Source organism: Rhinopithecus roxellana, chromosome 7 (genome assembly GCF_007565055.1).
Source record: "Rhinopithecus roxellana isolate Shanxi Qingling chromosome 7, ASM756505v1, whole genome shotgun sequence".
Lineage (NCBI taxonomy): Eukaryota > Metazoa > Chordata > Mammalia > Primates > Cercopithecidae > Rhinopithecus > Rhinopithecus roxellana.
In genome coordinates, this window is record NC_044555.1 from 20756222 (window position 1) to 20769655 (window position 13434).

The 13434-nt window shown below is 44.0% G+C and overlaps 1 protein-coding gene and 1 pseudogene across 4 annotated transcripts; one reads left to right on the plus strand and one right to left on the minus strand.

Annotated features, from left to right (window-relative positions):
* LOC104681162 (protein SSX7) lies at positions 1-10313 on the minus strand. 4 transcript variants are annotated; one of them, XM_010387382.2, is made up of 8 exons: positions 10203-10313; positions 8760-8848; positions 8207-8321; positions 7571-7666; positions 5671-5720; positions 3542-3677; positions 1054-1158; positions 1-590 (listed from the first exon to the last, which is right to left on the minus strand). In XM_010387382.2, exons 2-7 carry the CDS (start codon positions 8826-8828, stop codon positions 1073-1075), a joined length of 552 nt encoding a protein of 183 aa, XP_010385684.2. In that variant the 5' UTR covers positions 8829-8848; positions 10203-10313; the 3' UTR covers positions 1-590; positions 1054-1072. The 4 variants fall into 4 exon arrangements, with proteins under 4 accessions (XP_010385684.2, XP_030790593.1, XP_030790591.1 ...); XM_030934731.1 differs by lacking the exons at positions 1-590; positions 10203-10313 and adding an exon at positions 1926-2003 and having other exon boundaries at positions 1073-1158; positions 8760-8842; XM_030934733.1 differs by lacking the exons at positions 3542-3677; positions 10203-10313 and having other exon boundaries at positions 564-590; positions 8760-8842.
* The window catches only part of LOC104681169, a 22928-nt pseudogene continuing 18337 nt past the window's right edge, over positions 8844-13434 (plus strand).

Sequence of the window (13434 nt, forward strand, 5' to 3'; positions counted from 1 at the left end):
TTGCAAATGTTTATTAACTGTCAGTGACTTGATAAAGGGAAATCGGATGAGGGGAGTACATGCTGAACAGGAAATGGAGTGAGCGGGGCTTGAGCAGGATGCACGGCAATGGGAAAAGCAGACGGGAGATACTTATAGTGGTTCTTGGTGTGTGTGTGTGTGTGTATGTGTGTGTGTGTGGTGTGTAAATGTAGAAGAAAAAATCTGAAATTAAACACTCAGAACTACCCTCAGTAGTCACATCTGGTGAGAGAGGAGGGTAGTGCTGTTCTATGCAGAGAATACCTGACAATACTTGTTTTCTAAGGTAGATGCATGGATACACAAACTGAAATATGCATTAAGTATGTCTTGCTGATCAGTGATAATGCTAATATCTAACAGAATGGCACACTGCAAGAAACTACAATGGAAATGCTAACATAGAATGCTTGGCACACTAAGAAAAATGACACTCAACTTTTCACTGTTGTGAACACTTGCTTTCACTTGCTATACACCTGATGACAAGGGGTCCGCCGCCATGCCCATGTTCGTGAAAGGTCACCAAGGTCTGCTTCTCATCACGGGCATGTGTCATATCCCTGAGGCTGAGGCAAGAAGAGAGAAGGAAAGTAAGTGGCAATGAGTTCCCACCGCGTGACAACTCAATCTCAAGTCCTCCTAACCTGCAGACCCTGCACACTCCGATTCTGCCCTACCTCAGGACCTGCACATGCCTTCCACTGTTCCTGGAAGTGAACCATCTGCTCATGGCACAGTGACCTCCTCACTTGATTTATCCATTCCTAGGCTAGAGGAAGGTGTGGCCCGTGTATCACGGCTGACCTCGGGTTTGGGATCCCACAGCATCCTGGGTAGGGAGCATCCCTGGATATACAGGGTAGGGAGTAGAAAGAGCATGGGGAATCTCATCATTCAGCCTCAATGCTATATCCTAGAAAATTATGAGAAGGGAATGATTTGGGGGACAAGTGATAAGATGGGATACCAGTACCATAACAGAATAGCACATCTGCAGGGATGTGGGGAATGAGCCGAAAGTTCACTTACGAAGTTACTCGTCATCTTCCTAAGGGTCGCTGATCTCTTCATAAATCGCCAGCTGCTTTCTCTCACACAGTCTGTGGGTCCAGGCATGTTTCCCCCTTTTGAGTCCTATGATGGAGAAGAGTTGGAAAGTGAGGGTTGGGTAGGCTGGAGAGTGTTAGGCTCTGTTTACTCAAAAAAAAGAGATGCCTCCTTCCTCCCAAGTGCCCATGGGCCTTCTTTATCCAGTTTTTCACATTCTCTGGCTTAGAGAGGCTGAAATCTTAGACCCACACCAATACAGGCCAAATGCCAATTAAAGTTTTAGCTTCTGGCTCCTTCCCTTGTCAGGCTTAGATTCCCAACCTCTTCACTTACAGGAACATTCACCCATACCTTCTTTAATTCAGCACATATTTATTAAGGCCACACAGGCACACCTTGTTTTATCGCACCTCATTTTCATAATGCTTCACAGATGCTTCAATTTTTTTTGGAAATTCTCACCAATTTTACACTTTTCCATTATTATAATATCTATTATGGTGATCTGTCATCAGTGAGCTTTGATATTATTACTGCAATTGCTTTTACTGTTTTTTAGTCTTTTAAAATAATTTTTGTTTTTTATTTTTGTGGGTCCACAGTAGGTGTATATACTTATGGGGTACATGAGATGCAGATACAGGCATGCCATGCATAATAATCGCATCATGGAAAATCGAATATTCATCCCCTCAACCATTTATCCTTGTGTTACAAACAATCCATTTACACTCTTTTAGTTTTTTTTTAATGTACAATTAAGTTATTATTGACTATAGTCACCCTCTTGTTTGTAATAGTTTTGGGGGTAACAGGAACTGCACCCATAGATGATGATAAACTTAATCGACCAATGTTGTGTGTGTTCTGACTGCTCCACCAGTGAGCTGTACCACGTCTCTCTTCCTTTTCTTGGACCTCCCTATTTCCTGAGACACAGGAATACTGAAATTAGGACAACGAACAACCCTACAATGGCCCCTAAATGTTCAAGTGAAAGGAAGAGTTGCATGTCTCTCACTTTAAATCAGAAGCTAGAAATGGCTAAGTTTAGTAAGGAAAGCATGCTGAAAGCCAAGACAGGCTGAAAGCTCGGCCTCTTGCACCAAACAGCCAAGCTGTGAATGCAAAGGAAAAGTTCTTGAAGGAAATAGTAGCATATAATGCAAAGGAAACGTTCTTGAAGGAAATAGTAATACTAATATTCCAGTGAACACACAAATAACCAAGCAAAACAGCCTTACTGCTGAAATAGAGGAAGTCTGAGTGGTCAGGATAGAAGATGAAACCAGCCACAACATTCTCTTAAGCCAAAGTCTAATTCAGAACAAGACCCAAACTCTCTTTAAGTCCGTGAAAATTGAGAGAGGTTAAGAAGCAGCAGGAGACACGTGTGAAGCTAGCAGAGGTTGGTTCGTGAGGTTTAAGGAAAGAAGCCGTCTCCATAACATAAAAGTGCAAGGTGAAGCAGCAAACTCTGATGGAGAAGCTTCAGCAAGTTATCCAGAAGATCTAGCTAAGATCACTGATGAGAAAGGTGGCTACACTAAACAACAGATTTTCAATATAGATAAAATAGCCTTCCATTGGAAGGTGATGCCATACAGGACTTTCATAGCTACAGAGGATTGATTCCAACTTTGAAAGAAGTTCTACTGTGGGTAAAATGTTATCCAATAGCATCACATACTACAGAGAAATACTTCATGAAAGGGAGAGCTAATCTATGTGGCAAATTTCATTGTTGTGTTCTTTTAAGAAACTGCCACAGACACTCCAAGCTTCAGCAACTGCCACCTTGATCAGTCAGCAGCCATCACCACCGAGGCAAGACCCTCCCTCAACCAGCAAAAAGAGTGTGACTCACTGGAGACTCAAAAGATTGTTAGCATTTTTAACAATGAATTAGTTTAAAATTAAGGTATATACACTTTTAGACGTAATGCTGTTGTAGTAGACTACACTATAGTAGAAACAATGTTTTTATGCACTACCAAACCAAAAAAAAAGAAAAGTCTGTGACTCACTTTATTGCAGTGGTCTGGAACCAAACCTCCAATATCTCTGAAGTACATCTATATTGGGTATCAGGCATTGAGCTGAGTATGATATGATCCCAGGTAATCACAGATAGAATTGCTTGAGCACCTTTCACATCATCAGGTCTTCTAGATTTAATTTAATGCCTCCAAACAACTGATGAACTATGATTATTTCCATCTTATGGACTAGGTATCTGGAGCTGAGAAAATCTGAAAGACTTGCCCCAAGTCACGTGGTTTTTTCTATGGGTGACAACTCAAGTCTGTCTCTGGAAGTCATGTCTAACATCTCATCTGGAGCTGGGCGAGCTCCTCAGCCCAACCTGGACCCAGGCTTGTCTGGGATCCATGCCGCACACCCAGTCCACACACCTGAACATAGCCAGGGAAGCCACAGGGGTTGTTCCCGAATTGCTTCCTCTTACCAGATGTCGCGTTAATCTTCTCAGAGGTACTTGGTTTTCCCGGGGGGCACAACTGTTTCCCATCGTTCTGTGGGCCAGATGCTTCTGGCACTCCCTTCGAATCATTTCCTTCCTCTGCTGGCTTCTTGGGCGTGATCTTTATAATGGGAAGGTCACAGATAAACAGTATCAGTGACATTTCTATAGTGCTTTTGAGCTTACAAAGCATTTTCACATGCATTAACTTAATCAATGCTCTCAACAACACTGGGAGAGTTACACAGGCCTAAATTAGAAGAAACCTGGGAGGTTAGATGGGAAAGGAATGGCCTATGTGAATATGGTTTCCAGGGATAGAATGCTTATCTTCACACTCTTTTAGGACTGACATTCTTGCAAACAGCAAAATTCTCCATGTAATTGAGAGTGTCATATACAGAAGATTTGGAGAAGAATAGCATTCTAAGAATTCACAAGGTCTACAAAAGGAAGAGCTTCTATAAAATACAAGGGATCCCATATAAGCTTGTCGACAGTTGCTGGGAGAGTAAATGTAAAAACATAGAGAAGGGACAAAAAACTGCTGGGAAAGATAGTGTGGGGAGATGAATACAGGAAAGGGAGAAGGAAAGAAATGGTTTGCTGAAATTAATCTAAGCAGCAAAGAAAGCAGTACCAGATATGGCATACCACCCCACAGAGGCACCAACATTGAATGTGGAATTCAGTGAGGTGGCACCCATACCAATTCTGCTTGCATTGGGATATGTCACTGACCAACAACCTTAAGCTACTTTTTTTTTCTTTCTTTTTTTTTTTTTTTTTTTTTTTTCTAAGACGGAGTCATGCTCTGTTGCCAGGCTGGGGTGCAGTGGCATGATCAGCTCACTGCAACATCTGACCCCCACGTTTAAGCGATTCTCCTGCCTCAGCCTCCAGAGTAGCTGAGACTACAGGCAGGCACTACCACACCCCGCTAAGTTTTGTATTTTTAGTAGAGACATGGTTTCATCATATTGGGCAGGATGGTCTTGATCTCTTGACCTCGTGATCCGCCCACCTCGGCCTCCCAAAGTGCTGGGATTGTAGTCTTGAGCCACCGTGCCTGGTTCTTAAGCTACATTTTATTCAGCTTCCTCACTTATGAAATAGTGAACAACACATGTAAAATAGGCTACGGGAAAGTCCTCTCTGAGCTTGTAAACACTGTTTAAATGTAGTAATAATAACAATTAATACCTTTCATGATCCTTCTTTGAATTCAGTCTACACACTGGCCACCCAACTCCCAGATCCCTATACCCTCTAACCCAGAGTTGAATCTGCAGTTGTGGGGTCACTCATTTAGGGGCCTCCGAGGGATCACCGGGCTGGGATGGGGGCTTCCCGGATGCCCCAGGTACAGACAAGGCCCTCAAGGAGCTCACAGTAGGGAGGGGCCAACAGTCAAAGCGATTCCTAAGCCACGCAGATGGCCCCAGTAACACAGCAGAGACCAGCTGGTCCTTCCTGTTACGAGAGTGAGTGTCTCAATGGAAGCTCCAGCAGGTGCTATGAGGTAAAGTCCTAGTGAGCAGCATCCAAACGTCATTAAAAAATGCAAACATGAATGAGCTTTAAATGGTTTGGAGCTCTGGATTAGACTACCACTGCCACTGTGCCTCAGGAACATTCATTAACATCTCTGTACCACTACAGCCTCATTTTATTATTATGTTGCTGATAACTAGGATCTATAACATGAGCTATGATTCTTTACTTCCATTTCATGGACCAGGAATCTGGAGCTGAGAGGACTTAGAAGATTTGCGCCAAGTCACATGGCTTTTATAGGGATGACAATCGAAGTATGTGACTCTTTATTATTTGGAGATAATAATAGAAACGTCATAGAGGTCTTCTTAAGGATTAAATAAATGAATCCATGTGAACTGCTTAAAATAGTATCTGGCATCACTATGAAAACAAAAGAAGTATTAAGGATCACAACTCTTAGTATTATCAAGCTGTCGGTGCTACATCAGGTGTTGTGATAGACATGGGGGGAAGGAGGCAACGAGGGCATTTTTGATATTCTCCCACTCTTACCAGTGTTTGCATCTGTGGAGGGACAAAGGTTCTCTGGTCCTTTAGATCTGAGAGATACTCACCTTTGGGAAGATTCCCTGGAGCATGCTGAAAGTCATCTGAGGACGTTCAACTGAAAGAGAATACATCAGAATTTTTCTTGGTTGGTAAAGATTTCCAAACTCTAGAGACACTTCTGTTGCATGAGTGCATTCTGCAGCAGAGGGTTTTCAGTCTACTCATTGTTGAGGAGTTATGTGAGATTTGCTTCTGAATTATGTTTAGTCCTGGTTGGTGCATTTATCTGTGGCATCAGTTCAGAATTTTCCATCTCATGGTTTATCAAATGGGGGTTAAACCCCATCACAGTCTCATCTTCTTCCATTACATATCTTTCACTTTTTCCCAAATAACTTAATGGATTATTTGGGAATCTGAACTGTATTCACTCAAGATGTGCAACAACTGAAAATCATTGTACACTTGAAATGGGTGAATCTTATAGTATGTCAATTAAGCTCTTAAACGTGTGATGAACCATGGATGATTTAGTCCAGTGGCTCTGAAATATTTTCAGTATAAAGACACTCCTTTAATGTCAGAAACTTGGCAGATACTCAAGCACTGGATTTTCAGACCTCTTATAGTGATTGTGGGAGATGGTAGAATCTGGCCTGTTTAGTTGGGGAGTAATAGGTCTATTGAAGACAGTTTGGACATTCTGACCTTGTCTTATAACTGTGTTTTCAGAGCAGAAGAGCAGGTAAATACATATGTCCCCTTTATATTCCTGAAATGCACAAAGATTTCTACCCAATAACCTGTCGTTTTATCACCCCATGTTATCTCTCCTCACTGATAAGTGGGAAAGCTTTCTGTGTGTTGGATGAGGGATCACTCTTTCAAACTCATCTCTGAGCTCATCACAAAGAATCAGGGTTCTTTGGGAATGAGAAGACTATTTGGTTTTGATAAAATACAGAGAAACAGCAACCTTTTTTACATAATGTGTTCATCACCCTTACTACTAAGATACCTATCCAATACCTACATGCTGTTAATGAAACAAACTCGGGGAGATTTTGCAGATCTACAGTTTTAACATTTGCTTTCTTTTTTTTTTTTTTTTACTTGTAACATTTTCTTAACTGTCCTTTGATTCATTAACAGTGCTTAGGAAGAACAATATGTCCTTTAAAAACGAAATATTTCAAACACACAGAAAAGTATGGGGAATAATATTGAGGCCAGTCAGATCTCAACATTACCCCACAGCTATGTTAGGTCTGATTTATTAATTCAGAATATTAGAAATACTACAAACAGACCAGGAGTGGTAGCTCACACTTGTATTCCCAGCACTTTGGGAAGCTGAATCAGGTGGATCACCTGAGGTCAGGAAGTTTGAGACCAGCCTGGTCAATATGGTGAAACTCCGCCTCTACCAAAAATTTAAAAATTAGCTGGGTGTGGGGGCGGGCGCCTGTAACCTCAGCTACTCCGGAGGCTGAGGCAGGAGAATCACTTGAACCCGGGAGGTGAAATTTGGAGTGAGCTGAGATTGCCTTATTGCACTCTAGCCTGGGCGACAAGAGCGAAACTCCATCTCAAAAACAAAAACAAACAAAACACACTATCAACAAGTCACAACTGAAGCTGTCTGTGCAGCACTCACGAATCTCTGTCCCCCCTCCTTCTCCACTTATAGCCAGTCACCTTAATTTGATGTCTTTTTATTCACATTCATGCTTGTATACATTTACTACTTACTTATTTTCCATAAAAATAAATATTCTTGTTTTGCATGTTTTAAAATTTTACATGAATGGCCTCTGTAGTTAACTTTCTGTATGCATTTTTTTTTTTTTCGCTCAGCCCTGCTGTGTATGAGGGAACAAATGTCTGAGGATCTTTCCCAGGTAGCTGAGCTGAAAAGCAGTTGGACTTTAGGAGACCCTTTCCAGCCCCTTCCCATCTACTCACCCTGATTCCCATGGTTACGGTCATTATCAGAATCATTCCCCTGGAAGTCTGTGGCCCGTTTATTACGCATGAAAGGTGGGAGGGTGACCTTGAAACCTAGAAAGAAGCAAAATGTTTATTCCTTAAGAGACAAGCTTAGGCCTGGCACGGTGGCTCATGTCTGTCGTACCAGCACTTTGGGAGGCTGAGGCTGGAGGATTGCTTGAGGCCAGGAATTCGAGGCTGCAGTGAGCTGTGATTGCACTACTGCACTCTAGCCTAGGTGACAGACTGAGACTCTGACTCAAAAAAGAATAAAAAGAAAAAGAAAGAGACATGCCGACAGAAGGTAGGGTCAGTGTGTGTGGGGTGGGGATGGAGGGAGTTGCCGGGATGCCACAGAGACCATTGGGCTCATCAGAAAAGACGCCCATGGGAGAGAAACGTGCAGGATCCAGGTACGAGCTCCACTGTGGCCAGTCCCTGCCCTCGGCCCTGACAGAATACAGAAGAGCAGAGCACCCAGAAGCTGCCTTGCGATTTTCCCTGCACAAAAGGAAAATGTGAGGTACTTTCTGCAGCCTAAGAAGTAGGCAAAGCAGGAAAAGGGACTCTCATATGTCCCCAGACTTGTCTGTACCTAGAACTTTCTGTTACCTAGTTTAGTCATGGCCTCATACTTTCTCTTCATGTACACATAGATGATTTTCTCCGAGGCTTTCATCTTTTCCCACTCTTTCTTAGAGAAGTATTGGGCAATATCGTCAAAGGGCTAGAAAAAAAAAAAAAAGAAATTTTGGCAGTGACTCAGCTAGGCATGTCTGCCATTCAGATTGAGCCACTTCCTGTGTGCTGGATCTCGGAAGTAGGGATGATATACCATCCTGGCTGATGCCGTGGCTAACTGACAGAACATGGGGGACCTTCCCTAGCTTCTCCTCTGCCACATAGTAGGGCTTTAATGCTGCTGGTTGGCTCTCTTCCCACCTTCCAGAATGAATTGAAATTCACCAAATGTAGTGCATGGTCACAGACTTGTCTCCAGGGATGCTAGGTGACAACAGAGCAAGGATGGGAAACTCACAAGGGTCCAGATCTCCTCCAAGTCCCTGCTCCTTGTCCCCAGTATCTCTGTCCTCCCCTCCTCAGAAACCTAGTCACCCCACACTGTCCCCTGGGCCACTACTCTGCCCCCTCCAGGTCCCCTCACCTTTTGTATCTTCTCTGGTATTTGAGCACCAACCCTAGGTCTCCTTGCAAAGGCGTCGTCTCCGTTCATGGTACCGGGAGCAGTATGACCTGCAAGAGAAACTGCCTGAGTCTTTCCAGCCGCAGGACCTTTGGTCCTGTGGAGGGAGAAATCAGTGAAGGCCGGCCACACTCAGTCACCTGGAATCAGGTGCTGCATTTCTCCATCCGGGACTTATCTGTCCCTGAGTAAGAACATGGGGAGAAGTCAGATGAAAACAGGGAGCCAAGGGTCTCTGGGAGAAGTATTGATTGGGGAATGACAGGTTTCTTATGGGCAAGGCAGCCTTGAGTCTTTGGGAGGAGTTTGGCTACTGTTGTTAGTAGTTTCCCTGTGACTAGGCTTACCCTGAAAGATGTACAGACCCTTGTTGGGGAGGCAGGGACGTGACTGTGTAATTTTATTCAGTGGGGACATTCTGACACCCCCACTCAATAAATAAAGGATGGGAAGTGAGTCCCAGAGATAACATGGTATCTCTGGTGATGGATTTGATCAGGCAGAGGGATGGGGGGGTTCTGTTCTGTTGAAGAGAAATGAGCATCACTGTAATGAACGTGTTTAGAGGCTATTACTGGGTGATTTGTAAATTATTAGAAGGAAGAGAGCTGGAATTTCTGAGACTATAAGACCCCACCATCACTTAGAGAGAATGTGGGGCATTTCAAGATGCATCAATCAGCCAGGCGCAGTGGCTCACGCCTGTAATCCCAGCACTTTGGGAGGCCGAGGTGTGCAGATCGCTTGAGCCCAGGAGGTCGAGACCGGGCTGGGAAACATAGCAAAACTCCCATATCTACAAAAAATACAAAAAGTTAGCCGGAGGTTGGGGAGCAGGTCTGTACCATTCCAGCACTTTGGAAGGCCAAGGTGGTGGATCGCCTGAGCCCAGGAGCTTGAGACCAGGCCCGCAAACACAGTGAAACCATCTCTACTAAAAAAAAAAAAAAAATTAGCAGAAGCCGGGTGGTGCGCCCCGGTGGTCCCAAGGCCTGGGCGAGAGGATCACATCAGCCCAGCATGAAAGATTTTAGTGAGCTTTTTCTTTCTTTTTTTTTTTTTTTTTTTTTCCAGACAGGGTCTCGCTCTGTTGACAGGCTGGGGTACACTGGCGTGATCAGGGCTCACTGCAACCTCCGCCTCGTGGGTTCAAGCGATCCACCAGCTGTGGCTTCCAAACGTGCAGGGATTACAAGCATAAGCCACCACACCCAGCCCAAATTTCTTAAGTTACTGTGGAGTTCTTAGGAAAAATCCCATACCTGAAAAAGTTAGAAACTGACAGGAAGGATTTGAGATGGCGACCTGCTTCATATACACTCCTTATTAAAACTAGATAACAAACGCACCACGGAGGAGGGGAGGGGTAGGAAGAATGAAAAAAGAAAATCAGTGCATGCTTACTCTGATTTTGGAAGAATCGAGAGAATCAGAGCGTGCGTACTCTAAGTGTGGAAGAAACGAAAGAGAGAGAAAGTCAGAGCATGCGTACTCTGAACTGAAAGTAGCCAATCCCAGGGGATGCTTTTGGCGGGAAAATGAGAGTCTCCACCCCCACTTTGAGCAGGTTCTGCCCCTGGAGCCTGGACTGATAGAAGCCACATCAGCTTCGCTTATTCCGCCTACTACTCTGACCTCTGATTGGCCAGATGGAGTTCACTAACTGCCCTGATTGGTCCATCATCCTTGGGCAGTGACATTGCACAATAATGTCTCATCCTCCAGCCACACTTTGTCACCACTGCGACAAAGTGGTTGGTCCTCAGGAGTCGTCAGGAGATTTTGATCTCTCTGAAGACCGTCCCTGGATCTTGGGTTAAAAATCTGTATTCTAGTCTGAACCGTGGGAAGAAAAAAATAGTCATCTGTGATTTTTCTGCTTGAAAGACAGTGTTTTCCAAACTAGCACATTTGCGGAGGTTTGCTGTACTTAGTTGTGGCGTTCATCCTTCAGTGGCTTCTATATCTGTTGCAACTCAGAAAACAGTCCAAGGCTCTCCAACCTCTGATTACATTTTTGAAAGGGAATCTAAGTGTGGTGTGCACAATTACCATCCTTTACCTGTAGCCCTGGAGAGAGGAAAATGTATTTACTCATGGGATGTGATTGTGGTATTGGTTACATCTGCCTTGGCCAATCCTCCCGCCTCAGTCTCAGGACTACAGGCGTGAACCATCCCATCCTCCCACCTCGGCCTCAGGACTAAGGGCATTCACCACCCTGCCCACGCTTTTTTTTTTTTTTTTTTTTTTTTTAGTAGTAGAAACCAGGTTTCGCTATGTTGGCCAGGCCGGCATCAAGCTCCTGTGCTCAAGGGATCCTCCCGCCTTGGCCTCAGGACTACAGGCATGCACCACCCTGCCCAAGCAATTTTTTGTTTTGTTTTGTTTCATGTTAGTAGAAACCAGGTTTCGCTATGTTACCCAGGCTGGCCTCAATCTCTTGGGCTCAAATGATGCTTCCACCTCGGCCTTAGGACTACAGGCGTGTGTCATTCTGCCTTGCTCATTTTTATTTATTTATTTATTCATTCATTCATTCATTCATTCATTTTTTAGGAGAGACAGGCTTTTGCTTTGTTGGCCAGGCTGGTATCGACCTCCTGGGCTCAAGCAATCCTCCCACCTTGGCCTGGGAACTACAGGGGTGAGCCACCCCACCCATGCTTTTTTGTTGTTGTTCTTGTTGTTAGTAGAAATGGGGTTTCGCTATGTTGGCCAGGCTGCCCTCGACCTCCTGGGCTCAAGCAATCCTCCCACCTCGGCCTTGGGACTACAGGCTCACACCACCCTACCCCTACTAATATTTTTAATTTTTCTATTAGAGACAATTTTGCTATGTTGTCCAGGCTGGTCTCTACCTCCTGGGCTCAAGTGATCCTCCCGCCTCGGCCTGGGGACTACAGGCATGCACCACCCTGCCTTTTGCTATTTTTCCCAGGCTGGTCTTGACCTCCTGGGCTCACTCAATAATTTGATTCCGGGAAATGGAGGTTGCATTGAGCTGAGATCACAGCACTGCACTCTAGCTTGGGTGACAGAGCAAGACTGAAAAAAGAGAAAGAAAGAAAGAGAGAAAGAGAGAGAGAGAAGAAAGAAAAGAAAGAAAAAAGAAAGGAGGGAGGGAGGGAGAGAGGGAGGAAGGAAGGAAGACCAGCTGAATCTCCATAAGAACAGTGAGCTTGGTGATATTTTTTACTTACCCTCAACCCATCTCATGCTCCCAGCTTGGTTCTGTTCATTGCTGATGAAATACAGATAGGACTGGCCAGAACCGGTAGATGGCTGGCTGTTGATCATGAAAAGTCAGACCTGATATAGCCTCCTTGGAAAGGCCCTTTCTGGGGGCTGATACTCTGTGTCTGCAGTGCTGTGGGACAATGGCATAATGCTGACCATTAAGCCAGGGGAACATGGGTCCACATATGGTGGCAATCCACTAGGCTGCCGAATGGCCATTGCAGCCCTCGAGGTTTTAGAAGAAGAAAATCTTGCTGAAAATGCAGGAAAAAAATGGGTATTATCTTGAGAAATGAACCCATGAAGCTACCTTCTGATGTTGTAACTGCCATAAGACGAACACAATTCTTTTTTTTTTTTTTTTTTTTTTTTTTTTTTTTTTTTTGTGAGTCAGAGGTTCACTCTGGTTGCCCAGGATGGATTGCAATGGTGCAATCTTGGCTCACTGCAACCTCTGCCTCCTGGGTTCTAGCGATTTTTCTGCCTCAGCCTCTTGAGTAGCTGGGATTACAGGCACACACCACTATGTCTGGCTAATTTTTGTATTTTTATTAGAGACAGGGTTTCGCCATGTTGGCCAGGCTGGTCTCAAACTCCTGACCTCAGGTGATCCACCTGCCTTGGCCTCCCAAAGTGTTGTGAGACACTGTGCCTGGGAGGAAAAGAATTATTAAATGCTATTGCTGTTAAAGAAAACAATGACTGTGATGCTTGGAAGGTGTGTCTACGACTTCGAGTTTATGGACTTCTGGCCAAGCCCACCCATGGTGACATCATCAGGTTTCACCTCTGCTGGTGGTCAAGCAGGATGAGATTCAAGAGTCCAGTGAAATCATTAACAAGACCATCTTGTCATGCTGAGGTTAGCAGGTGTTTTCAGTGGTCCCTGGGAGCCTGCCGGAGACAGGTGGTCCTGTAAAAGCTCTGCTTTTAATGCGGGCACATTCCACTCCCATGTATCTTCAAAACCTTTTTGTGGAATGTATGTTTTTTCAGTTGATACATAATAGAACAAGGTTTATGAACCTGCCATTTGCTTTGTAACGTAAGAGAATGTAATGGCATCTATATTCAGTGGAAGTGTTTTGATGTGCATGTGTACTTTCTAAGGTGAAATGCATCTATATATATAGACAGCCTTTAAATCACACCCTTCAGTATACTTTATATATGTTTTCATAATTTCCTTGCTGGTGTAAAGGTTTTGTATTTGAAAAAGTTATCTCTAGTGTATTACATAAAAGGCTTCACCTCATAAAGTCAAATCATTGATATCATTGAATTTTAGGAAGGATCAGTGGTTGAGCATATATAAAATACTAGCTTTTTTGTTTTCTTTAGTTTTTGTTTTTGTTTTTGTTTTGAGACAGAGTCTCGCTCTGTCGCCCAGGCTGGA

What these genes read in the sequence shown, in the direction of transcription:
- LOC104681162 (XM_030934731.1), bottom strand. Translation starts at nt 8,828, where the DNA reads ATGAACGGAGACGACGCCTTTGCAAGGAGACCTAGGGTTGGTGCTCAA. An exon ending in TACCAGAGAAGATACAAAAG is followed by an intron (nt 8,322 to 8,759) that starts GTGAGGGGACCT and finishes TTTTTTTTCTAG; the next exon opens with CCCTTTGACGATATTGCCCA. An exon ending in TGAGGCCATGACTAAACTAG is followed by an intron (nt 7,667 to 8,206) that starts GTAACAGAAAGT and finishes GCTTCTTTCTAG; the next exon opens with GTTTCAAGGTCACCCTCCCA.